Source organism: Macrobrachium rosenbergii, chromosome 9, assembly GCF_040412425.1.
Source record: "Macrobrachium rosenbergii isolate ZJJX-2024 chromosome 9, ASM4041242v1, whole genome shotgun sequence".
In the NCBI taxonomy this organism is placed as follows: Eukaryota; Metazoa; Arthropoda; class Malacostraca; order Decapoda; family Palaemonidae; genus Macrobrachium; species Macrobrachium rosenbergii.
Window position 1 is genome coordinate 44,883,239 of NC_089749.1, and position 12,895 is coordinate 44,896,133.

At 41.9% G+C, this 12,895-nt stretch overlaps 1 protein-coding gene across 4 annotated transcripts in view; it reads left to right on the forward strand.

The window, feature by feature from the left end:
- Nucleotides 1–12,895, forward strand: part of Ufc1 (Ubiquitin-fold modifier conjugating enzyme 1) — a 109,880-nt gene that overhangs the window by 78,252 nt on the left and 18,733 nt on the right. For all 4 annotated transcript variants that reach the window (XM_067109012.1, XM_067109014.1, XM_067109013.1 and 1 more), the window contains exons 2-3: nucleotides 4,651–4,797; nucleotides 10,327–10,458. In XM_067109012.1, coding sequence (XP_066965113.1) covers nucleotides 4,651–4,797; nucleotides 10,327–10,458 — 279 coding nt within the window. The remainder of the gene's footprint in view (nucleotides 1–4,650; nucleotides 4,798–10,326; nucleotides 10,459–12,895) is intronic.

The following is a 12,895-nucleotide window of genomic DNA, read 5'->3' on the forward strand; positions in this document are numbered from 1 at the left end:
AATTGTTGTTTCTGATATGCTTTTAAGCTGGCTGTGACCTGTGGAATTAGTGTGTGCATCTCTTCTTCACTTTTGCAACTTATCCTACCTCATTAGTATACTAGAGTAAACCCCCATTCGCAGGGATGCACTTTTTTTTTACAAATAGCAAAAATCCCGAATACTTAAAACCCTCTAGAAACACTTAGAACTGCCTATTTTGATAGTTTAAACACAAACAAAAAACTAAAATTACTTATACCTGAGTATTTTAATAGTTTTATCACAAAAAGTGCATTTAGTCATGAAAACATGAAAATACAGTAATTAGTGAATATTTCTCAGTGAAAAATACCGCGAATGGGCAAATTTTCCGCGAATAATGGGTAGATACGTTCCACAGAGAAATCTGCAAATATTTGAGTCCGCAAATAGTAAGACCGCGAATACGGGGGGTTTACTGTATATGTTTTTGAACTGTAATTTCTTAAGGTAATGACTTGTAATTTAATGAGTTATTCTTCAGGTTTAAAACTTTTTCTTTTATGCAAGAATCTCTATAAATAAGTAGTCAAATAACAAGGATATAGGTGTATTTTTTTTTAATGATTCCTTGCTTGTGGTAAAACTCCAAGATTGATTACAGTATTTGTGTCTCTCCATCTGTACCGACAAGAATTATATGACATTGCTGCACAATTGCCTTTGCATAGTGTTATGTTATATGTTGTAGAACATTCTTTGATCGTATGGAAATACAAACCATAAACTTCTGGATCAGAGTATTCCTCAATTTGAGCTTAGAAGCAAGATAGTTAATTGATGGTAATAGGGGTGAAAGGGGGATTACTCTTCACTCGTGTACTGTCACCGAGCACTTTTTCTTTGGTCATTGTCATGAGAGGACATCCTGAATGTTCAATTGAATATGAGTTTTACAGAGGAGAAAGTGACTGGCTGCTAACGATCAGTCAACAACTTGCGTCAGTTGAATGAGTTTGTTCTTAAGACTTGGCTCAAGATGGAAACAGCATGCTCCATGGTGGATTCCATTAAAAAGAGAGTGATTTCATGCTTTACAATGGATCTGAGGGATACATACTTTCTGATGGCTGTCCATCAGTCCTTCGCTTTGTCTGCAACAAGACCACATACATGTTCAAAGCTCCTTGCTTCAGATTGGCAACATCCCCCATGACTTTATGCAAGTATTTGCCTTGTTGTAAGCTTGGCCCCTTTCATAGGGTATATGCTTGCTGATTTACCTTGACAGTTGGCTAGTTCTGTTGTCCTTTGAGGCACATTTGCCCCAGAACAGAGACTGTTTCATTACATTTTATTGCAACATGGGAATCTTGATAAACTGGATGAGTCAGAGCTCATGACCAAGCAGCAGGCAAAGTACCTGTAAGTACCTTGGCACGATGATGAATATGGCAGTAGTGAAACATTCCACCAGACTGTCATGTTAGCAAACTCAGGAAGATTTCAACACAATTCCTGTTGCAACAGGAACAAGTATCTTGGCTTGGTAGGTAGTTCTAGGTCAACTCTCATCTCTGGAGAAGCTTGTTCTGTATGGGCAACTCCATCTGCACTAACCTCAGTGGCAAATTTACCAGCACTGGTCAGCCTCCAGCAGCCTGCCTTCCAGTTTACACCTTTGAGCAAGGAGGTAAGGGAAGACTTTGTTTGGTGGCTGAATGATGGGAACCTCCTTGTGGAAGTTCCCTTGAAATCCCCACCTTGTAGATGCTTTTGTTCTTGGATGTGTCAAAGGAGTGTAAGGCACACACCTGAGAACCTGTATGCCGGGGATGTTGCATGGACAGAGGGTGAACTTCTTCATGTGCACTGCTACATTTTGGAAGTGCGGGCAGCACTGCTAGCCTTGCAAGCATTCCAAGATTGTGTAATGAGTCACCCTGTAGTGTTGATGAGCAACAACATGGCTGTAGTGGCATACATCAAAAACAGGGATATGTCCCATCACCTCTCTCAGTTGGTGAGGCAGATGCATGAATGGACACTTCACCATACTTCAACCAAGTTCATTTTGGGCAAGAGGAGTATTTTAGTAGAGCAGCTCAGCCTCTAGGTGGAGGAGTATGGAAAAAGTGATCCTTACTCTCATGTGTGACAGAAAGGTTTTTGTTTAGCTTTGGAAACATTGGTGATTGCCTTGTATGCCATGTAACTAAACAGGAATCTCCTAATGTTCTGCTTCCCAGTGGCAGATCCCTCAGTGGCTCTAGAAGATTCCTTTGAACACTACTGGGATAATTTTTGTGTCTGCACCTTCCCTCCATTCAGTCAAATCCACCTAGTGATCAGACGAGTGCTGATTACCTAGGGTTTCAGAATGACCCTGGTAGCTCCTTGTTGGCCTCCCTGTTGAATGGTTTCCCAATCTGCTTCCTCTTTTTGGTCAAGGCACCCAGAAAGATTTTCCTGTGGTCTGCTCAGCCACTCTGTTAGAGGTATCATTGTTCAGTACAGACCCTCTAGCTATACACCTGGAGGTGATCTATCAGCTTGTTTGAACAAGAGGCATTTCTCTCAGGACTGCAAAGATGTCAGGGTACAGTACAGTACAGTACCTCCAAATATCCTTATCTAACATGTATCAGACTGTCTCCCCCTCTGGTCAGAGCTTCAGTTCAGTGGATCACAGACTTCTTCTGCCTTCATGTGGACAAGCTCCTCTCAGTCCTTGCAATGAAAGGCTATTGCTGGGTCTTAAGATTTAAGGGTCCAGATTTCTCTGCTTTGGTGGGATGTGTATACTGATGAGGAGCTTCAGGCAGTCAGGCCCTCCTCAGGAGCTTTGGCTTCTGGAGTGGGGTGCAACTTGTATCCTCCACAATGTCACTTAGGCAATCAATGATTGAGATCTCTCTCTAAAACTTGTCTTGGGAGTAAGATCTCTTATCCCCAACAAAGCATACAGTGGACCCCCACCTATTTGCGGTTCCTGATTCGCGGCTTCACCTATTTGTAGATTTCTCAGTGGCACATATTTTCACATTATTAGCAAAAAATTCGCCTATTTGTGGTATTTTTCAAAGAGAAATATTCACAGGTTACTGTATTTCCATATCACTTTTGTGACTAACTGCACTTTTTGTGATAAAACTATTAAAATATTCAGGTATAAGCATTTTTAGAGGGTTGTTTGGTGTTTTGAACTATCAAAATAGGCAGTTATATGCAGTTTTAGAGGGGTTTTAAGTATTTGCAGGTTTGAGCTATTCACAGGGGCATAGTGATATACATCCCCTGCAAATACCATGGGTCGACTGTGTTGTTAAGTTGCATGGGAATCTCATTCTCTGTGATCTGTGAGTTAGTGACAAGACTCATAACTTACCAGTACCTGACAAGAGATATGAGTTTCTTGGTTCCCTTTATTTGGGGCTTGCTTTTTTGATGGAGATCCATATGAGATGCTTTTATGCCTGGTACTATCCAAGAAGGATCTGACCTCTTACGCCATTAGAGCATCCCTTGCATTTTGAAGTAACTTGTCAGTAGCACAGGTAATGAGGGCAAGTTTCTGGAGATACCAGACTACCTTGATCTCATTTTACCTGAAGGACTTCACCCACAAGTCCCTGGATACCTTCTCACTGGGACCCATGGTGGCTGCTCAAGTTGTGTAGTTACCCAATCTCCTCTAAGACAGAAGGGCATCTTAAGGCTGGAAGTTGAATGGTTTGAATGATTGGTTGCCTCCTTCCTTATTTTCCTCTGTCTGAGGCAGCAGCTCAGGCTGAGTATGTGCTGGAACAGGAGCAGATGCAGCTCAACTGCACATTTGAGCATCGTATCTTAGAGCTTCAACTTATAAGGTGTGACTCTCCATTTTCCATTTTAGCAGGGAAAGGTTGAGATTGGGTAGAGTTATGATCTAAATTCATTAGTTAATTTCAACTATTTTAGTTACCCTCTGACTTCCGTCAACCCTCATGGGGGTCACATTCGGTTCTTTGAGGTTTCTTCTATGAGTAAAGATCCAGACAGTTCTCACTCTGGCTCAGGGCCCTGGCATTCTGACCAGATCATGCAAGAGGTTACTGGAGTCATGGCTTCCCTGCTCATTATTGCGACCAGGAGCATGACATTTCTGGTTGGAGATTCAACTTGCCAGTCAATAGACTGACTACCATCCACCTAAGGAGTGATACACTCACATAAAAGGCAGTGGTTTGTATTCTTTTAGGAAGAGATCACAGATTTTTTAAATTTGTATTTTTCCTAGGTATACAATACAAACTTGAGCCTTTCATCATAATCCCACCTAATACACTCCTTAGACTCTAATACAAAAGGAAAAAGTGCTTGATGTTGGCAGGTGACTAGTCCCCCCCTTCCCCCACTCACCCACTCACCCACCTATCATCAATTAACTACCTCAATACCAAGTTCAACATTGTTTCCAGCTTGCTATTGATAAAATGCGTCTATATAAAAGCTCTGTTTTGAAATGTAGGAATAATAAAAAATTACTTCAAAATTTGTGAAATTTGATCTGTTACATTAACATGTTCATTGGTTAATACAGGTACTGTAACTTTTAAGTTTTTCACTGTCTTTACTGTAAGAACCTCCACATTACTTATAGCTTTAGGAATTACAGTGTTAGATTATAATGTTGTCTCTTTTCCTCAGGGAAACTGTTTAACCAGGTTCAAGATGGTTGACGATGCTACTCGAAAAACATTAAGCAATATCCCGCTGTTAAAAACCAAAGCAGGACCAAGAGATAAAGAATTGTGGGTAACTCGACTGAAAGAGGAGTACCAAGCTCTGATTAAAGTAGGTTCTGAATACTTTAGTGTATAAATATATTTTTTTTTTGTTACATTTTACATGCCAGTACAATACTGTAATTGGAATGCTTTCAGTCGGTTACTTCAGATTGCTGTTTCACTGCTTGGGAGATTTAGAGAGATTGTTGAGTTATTGGTTGAGTAAAGCTAATACTGTTAGCGTCTCTCTCTTGTGCCAATGCTCTACAAAACTTATAAAAGTTTCACCATTCTGATGTTTCTCTGTTTATTTCTGGTGATGGTTAGTTTAGTGAACATGTGGCACATACAGTTTCTGTTAGCACTTCTTATAGTAGTAGTCATTTAGCATGTAATGTTGTTATTCCATGCATAATTACATGGGCATACAACATACTTGTTCATATGTGGAGCAAACCTGGGTCTTAACGTATCAATAATTCTTCTAGAGCCAACTGGAAACCGGTAAAAATAATAAACAAAGTAGGCCAATAGGCTTAGGTGGCAACCATGAATTTCCTTTGCTCATGTAGCGAAAGAAATGATGCCTCACTTTCTTCTTTACTGCCATCGAAGGAAGACGTGCTTTCGCTCATCTCTCTGAATCTGGTGTTTTTTGCTTAATTTGTTGTGATTGTGTTGCTTGCGCTGGTGATTTTGTGTTGTCATGTGCTGTATGCTTTTGTGTGATCATTCATCTGCAAGAATCATCCCAGCCTCCAGTTTCTGCCTGGCTTTCCAAGCATCAGAGGATGTGTCCTGGCGTCATGGTTACCCTTGCTCTCACTTTTTGGCATCGGCTGAGACTGAGCCCATTCTATGTGTAGCCAATGTAGAGCTAATGATTGTAATATCACTAATCCATGCCCTGGGTGTCGTTCTTGGCCTCTTGAGCAGTGGAGGGATTTTGCCAAGAGGAGGCAGAATAGGAGGAAGTCAGAGGCTCCATCTTGGAGGGGTTCCCTCCTTTGATGGATACCTCACATGCTCTTTCTTTTTTGTCTCCTCTTTGCCATATCCTCCAGTTGCTATGTCTTCTTTGGAAAATTTTACCCCTTCCCACTCTTCTATAGCTTCGTCTATGGAAGTTTTGGGAGAGGGGTCCGGAGACTTCCCTGCTAATGCTTCCTCTGCCTATTTTTGGGGGTACATCATCTTCCCACTTAAGAGCAGATGCGTCTCCATCTTGTTCTACACTTTCAGATTCCGATGCGCAGAAGATGGCTGTTCTCTGGACTTCCTTAGGCCTAACAGGTTACCATCCTTGGATGGCCAGTTGTCCCACTACTTGAATTCACTAAGGCCTGGGTCAGCTGCCTTGTCATTCCCCATCCCAGTGGCTCCCCCACCTCCCGTGCCCAGTTCATTAGCTGTTGCATTTTCCCAGCTGACTAATGTACTCCGCTCTCGTCCCAGTGTGTCATCCTGCCTCCTCCTGTTCTGACCTCCAACCCCCTTCGGACTCATTGGTTCAGGCAGTGGTTGATTGAATTTGCAAGAGTTTTGGAGGTATTGTGCAAGTGAAACATCATAGGACACTGTCTCCTTCTTCTTCTTCTTCGTCTTCCCCTGTTCCTGTCAAGCGGTGGTGAATTAGAGACTTTGCCTCTTCCCCTAGTAGGAGACGTCTCTGGCGTATCGTATCTTCGTCTGCTTCGGACCACGGTAGTGCTGCTTCACCTCTTAATGTCCATGTTTCTGATGTCGAGGATTTATGCAAATTGAAGAAGTTGTCTGTTGTTGTTCCTCCCTCTGCCAAAGTTCGTAGGAAGGTCCACGGCCGTGCTTCTCCCTTGCCTGATGTCCGTGTTTCTGATGTCAAGGGTTTATGCAATTTGAAGAAGTCTGCAGTTGTTCCTCCCTCTGTCAAAGTTTGTAAGAATGATGATTTTGCTCCTGTTAAAAAGTCTCGTCCTGCTATTTCTGTCCGTGAAGAGAGCTCTTCTGGTACATGACCACATCCCCTTCGCCCTCCTTCACCACGTCATCCCTCAAGCCCACGTTCTTCTAAGGATGCTGGAGTCATCAGAATCAGGTAATAGGGACAGAGTGGTCTCTGTACCAGGACATTGCAAACAGGGTCTTTCACCTGTGTGAAAGACTCTCAACAGACCTGTTCGCAATGAGGTTCAACAGGAAACTAGAGGTCTTCTGTTCCGTGGTTCCAGATCCATTTGCAGTGGTGGAGGACACCCTGCAACACCCCTGGGACAATCTGGAGGTCTATGCCTTCCCTCCATTTTGCTTAATCTGTCAAGTTCTGAACAGGGTAATAGCCTCTCAGAATCTCAGAATGACCCTAGTTGCTCTCATTTGGCCCCATGCGGAATTGTTCCCCGATCTCCTAACCCTGCTGTCAGAAGCTCTGAGAGAGATTCCTCCATGGCACAACCTTCTGTGTCAACCCCACTTCCAGAGATTCCATCACTCAGTAAAGTCCCTGTCTCTTCACAGCTGGAGACTATCCAGTATCTCCTCTGAGCGAGAGGCTTTTCTCACAGAACAGCATCATAGATATCTGGGTATCTCAGAGGATCTTCCTCAGCTGTGTACCAAGGCAAGAGGGCCATTTGCTGTGGTTAGTTTTGTCAATGGGGTCTCTCTTCGATTGGAGCTTCTGTTCAGAAAGTAGCAGATTTTTTCATTTTTCTAGGCAGAGAGAAACGACTTTCCACGCCTTCCATCAAGGGCTACAGGGCTGCCTTGAGTGCAGTTTTATGAATGAATGATGTTGATCTTTCTTCTTTGTGGGAGATCTCAGTGCTTCTCAAGAGCTTTGAGCATTCTTGTCCTCCAAGAGCTTAGACCACCCAGTTGGGACCTGACTTTGGTATTGGGCAGCCTCACCTGTAACCTGTTTGAGCCTCTGCATCATGCATGAGATGGGAACCTGACCCTCAAGAAAGTTTTCCCGCTGGCTCTGGCCTCCTCGAAGCGAGTTGGTGAACTCCGTGGCCTATCCTGTGATGTCAAGCATACGGGGGGTTGGATGTTCTTAGCCTTCAAATTTGTCCCGGAATTCGCTGCTACCTGAAAAGGACTCACCATCTCCGACTGGGTTGCCAAGACTTTTCCTTAGCACTCACCAGAACAAGAAAGAAGTGTCCAAGAATACGATATCCTTTTAGCTGCATGAGACTATCAGACAAGCCTGTGGTTTGACTTTATGCTCCAATCTTAACACAATGCAGGCAAGAGCACATGATGTTAGGGGGCTAGGCCCTTCTTTGGCATGTAAAAAGAATTTGTCTGTTCAAAGGATTTTGAAGGTTGATACATGGCTTTGTCAAACCACCTTCACTTCCCTCTATCTGCGGGACATTGCCCACAGGTCCTTGGACCCCTTTTCCTCGGGTCCAGTGGTGGCTGCTCAACAGGTTGTTTAACTCATCCAGTGCCCTTAGCGGGACAGTTTGTATCTTACCCAAGATGATGGTATGAAAGTGAGAATGGCTGGTCTCTTTCAGTTTCCTTTCTTTTCTTTTCTTCTTTACCTGGTGGGCGAAGAATTCATTCCATCATGAGCTGGATTGGGTCTGATACAGGTGAGACTGTGGCCTTTTTGTTAAGTTTTGCTTATTCGTACATGAATATAAAACTTTTGCAAAAGCAAGTCCCTCCTCTCTCTAGCAAGGGGAGAGAGGATTGATAACAAACTGTTGGTAAAACGAAGGTTTGTTATTTACAGATATAGTTCTTTAACTTTCTCCTACACTGTCTCATCGCATTGTAAGGATTCCCAAAAGTCTGACTGATAAATAATCGCTTATTTATTATGTCAGAGGCTTAGATTCCCTTCCACAGGCTTCTGTAAGCCAGAAAGAGTTATCAGATTTATCAGGTATGCTGAACCTCGAGTCAGTTCCAGACTTTCTTTCCTCCCTCCAAAAGTGAGTCTATCCATAAGTTAAGACTGAAGTTTGTTCTGCATATGAGCAAATGACAAATTTATTGATCAATCTGTATTTTTCATAACTAACAAACCTGCAGTCTTAACTTAATGGCCCACCCCTCAATCAAGTTTCCTGGGATGGAAGAAACATAGGCTTCATTTCTTTCACTACATGCACAAAGGAAATTGACGGTTGCCACTTAGGCCTATTGGCCTACCTCATTGCCAGCAATTCCTTGTTTATTATTTTTACTGGTTTCCAGCTGGCACTAGAAGAATTATCCATAAGTTAAGACTGCAGGTTTGTTAGCTATGAAGAATATAAATTGATTAATAAATTTGTCAACACTATGAATACAGTATTTATTGTTGTTAGATATTGTTATTTTATTTTAAAACTTCATAAGCTTTATGAATTGCTCAAGTGTAGCCATTCTGATGACTGTTGTATTGATGATCTAGTTTTCAATTTGTTATGAGTACAGTATGTTAAACTGACCTGGTTTTCGAAGAGAGCCCCTGTTAAGTATGAGTTTTCCTTGGAAGATTAACCCGACTGTGCATGTTGCTTTGGTAATAAGAAATCATGTTGTCTGTACTGAGTTTACATACTACCTTCTTTCTGCAGCTTCAGAAATGATCAGTACTTGAAGAAAGGTTCTTTTTTATGCTGACCTTATCTGTCAGGATGTTCATGATTTTATTATAAAGATTTTTCTTTGTATTTCAGGTGATTATGCTCAGTTTTATGGCTGAGCAATTTTACCCCTGATGCTAGGAGAGATTTTTGTTGTTATTTTGCAGTCAGACAGTGCTAATTATTTCCAGTGTTTGGATAACAGTAGACAAAGACTGTAGAGATAGTAATGGAGGAAGTATTGATCCAGTAGTAATGTTAACTGTATTGTAGGAGGTATTGATCCTGTAGCAGTATAAATCTTGAGTTATCACTGTAACGCCAAACCTGCAGGTCCCATAGCTTAATGAGACTCACTGATCACTATCAAAGGAACCAGTGATGATCAACCATTGTCAGAGAGCTGGTGCTTTGGAAGGTAGTATGGTGGTGTCTTGCAGCTCTTGCTTGTACACTATTTAGAACTCACATTGTCAGTCTTCATTTCAGTATGAGTAATGACTAATCCAATGGTGTTAGGTGAAAATTTTTTTCTTTACCTACGAGTGATAAAGACAGTGGTTTGAGATATGGAATATTAATTTTAATCTGTTACGCAAGCTACTCTGTATTCTGAAGTGGCATCTGATGTGATAATGGTACTAATAACCACCAGAAATTGTTTAAAGCAGACCATGGCAGGTGCTCATGTAAATTACAAATCCTATTTACTAAATTTTTTAGTGTTTTGCTTAAGTGGACAAACTACAGCTACCTGCAGAATTTTACGAGATTGTTGTGACCTCTCTTGTTAAATTGAGCCTGATCTCACCTTGTAAAAGCTCTTACTTTTATCTACTGTCAGCCAAGACAGATTTTTACCAGTCATTGGTGTTGAGAGGTGAGCACTGAATGAAAGTTTGGAAATTTTATGTAAAAGGAATACACTACAGTTGTATTTGTAAAACAGAAATTGTTGACAAGATTTATCTGCACATTTTTTTAATTGTGTTAAATAGTGTTCTGATTTGATGTTTTTCTTATTTCAGTATGTACAGAATAACAAAGAAGCAGATAACGACTGGTTTCGACTAGAAAGTAATAAAGAAGGAACAAGGTGGTTTGGAAAATGCTGGTTCATTCACGAACTTCTGAAATATGAATTTGATGTTGAATTTGATGTAAGTATGTCTCATTTGGTTGGTTGACATCAGCTATTTTTGATCTTGGTTCTTAAGGTTTTTGGGAGGGATGTATGCAATGACATTATGATACTCTCAAATGGTATTATTTTTATGTATATTGTTTATCACCTAATTTTATTTAAAGGTAAATCAATCATTTTTAAGCTTGTATTTCAGTCAGTGTATCTGAAAGATTGCTGAAGTTTTAAAAAGGTTTTTTCTCTGAACATGCAATTGAAAGGAGATTCCTTCATCCCATGAAGTCTCCTTTGCTAAAGGTTTTGAAACTTTACACTCGGTCATGAGTTTTTCTGGCTGGAATATATACCATAACCTTTTATATAGGAGTATTCCTAAGCACAAGTTGGATTCTGTAGTTAACTGGTGTTAGGTGGAACCCTCCAATTCATCTGTCATCTTCAGGCACACTCTGTTTATACTGAAATACAAACCGTCATCTTTTATATTGGAGTATCCTTCAGCACTCGCTGGAGTCAGTTGTTGAACATGTTGAAAACGGTTAACTAATGGTTAAGGGAGCTGAGTTGGGGAATACTCCTTATTCACCAGCAGACACCAGCCACTTATTCTTTGGGTGCTGCCATGTGAGGATGTTTTGCTACCTTCCTCCTGACTACTAAATTGAACTTGTAATTGTGCTGGTCTTGAGTTTTCTCTTAACTTTCTGGAAGTGCAGAGATTTGAAGGATTATTTCCCTTTTCTCCTTTGTCTTTTATTTTTCATGATTCCCCGCTATTTTGGTTATTAATTTTCCTTGCAATTTCAGCAGTGTTAAGATTGTGGGGGAGAGAGCACTTTTGTTGGAGGCTGTATGTAGAAGAGTCATCAGTCAAGTGTTAGCCTACCTCTTTCTCTGTTTTACTGAAGTCCTTCAAACTATTTCCCTTAACCACACCTTCTGAGGAGAAGGGGATGGGGATGTTGAGAAATGTGGGATCATACTCATTCTACCACCTGTCATCTGTAAAGGCTGATGCTGCTGCTGCTGCTGCTGCCACAACCGTTATGGTGTTGTCTACTGCACCTGATGTTGCTCTAACACTTACGGCATTGCCTGCTTTTGCTGTAGTTGTTAGGAGTTCCAGGACTATTGCAACCTCTTCAAGGAGGAAGCTAGACCCAGGTAAGGAAGGGAAACTATGTCCTTCCACTACCTCCCCCTCATTGTCAAGCTCTCCTGTTCCATGTCTTCTTTCATTTTCCCTGATTGGAGAAAGGATCTAAGGGGAGTCTGGTGTCTAGCAAGATGTCCTTCAGGTTTCTAGCAAGTGCTCCTCCTTTTTGAAGGGTGACAAAGGCTCTTGGTCACCTGTGAGTAATTGTTTTAGCCTCAGGAAGGGCAGGGTATGGGTCTCCATACCCACCCACTTAGACAAGACTTTCTCTGGCATAGTCCTAAGGGGTCACAGTAGAGGAGTCTGCTTGTGCTGCTAGCTCAGCAGGTGCTTGATCTTAGGACCAAGTACTCAGAGGTGTTTGGGACACCTTCCAAACAAGACTCATCTGCTCATGAATATCTTGAAAATGTGAGCTGTGCTGCTAGTTCTGAAAGCATTCAAGGATTGTGTGATGAATGTCAGCACTGACAAAGTGGCTTACATTAGCAAACAGGGAGTGCAGTTTCTCTTTACCTTTATGCATGAGTGGGCTGTTCACCACACCACAAGCTGTCAGCTTGGCATATTCTGGCTGGAAGGAATATTTTTGCAGACCAACTAACTGACAGGGGCTGTTAGTTGGGACAGATGGGTCCCTACTTTCTTGCATGGGAAAGGGCTTTTCAAGTTTTGGTGAACCATAGTGATCTACCTGTTCACCACATGGTTACAGGAAACATTCAGTGTTTTGCTTTTATGTTCCAGACCCATGGCTGCTTTGAAAAATGCTTTCCAACAGCCCATGGAGCATGTGGATATTCTCACCTTTCCTCTTGGCAGTCTAATTCACTGAGCCATCAGGCAAGTGTTTGTCACTTTGATTCCCAGATAACCATGGTAGCTCCTCATTGGCTCCATGCTGAATGTTATTCCAGTCTGCTAGCTCTTGTTTTTGAGGTGCCCAGAGTTTCCCCTTGGCTCACTTAGCCACACATGTTGAGGTAGTCTCAATTACAATGTACCAGGGAGTGGACTATCTTCTCTGACTGGTGTCAAAGATGGGGTCTCTCTTCAGCTAGAGGTACTTCACAGCAGATCACAGACTTATTCACTCCTCATGTTCAAGACAAGCTCCTTGCAGTCCCTGCAGTGAAGCCTGTTGCTCTACCTTGAGCCGTCGGTAGAGTTCTCAGCTAGCACTCTGCTAGGCCTGAGTTCGAGTCTCCAGCGGCCAATGAAGAATTAGAGGAATTTATTTCTGGTGATAGAAATTCATTTCTCGGTATAATGTGGTTCGGATTCCACAGTAGGATGT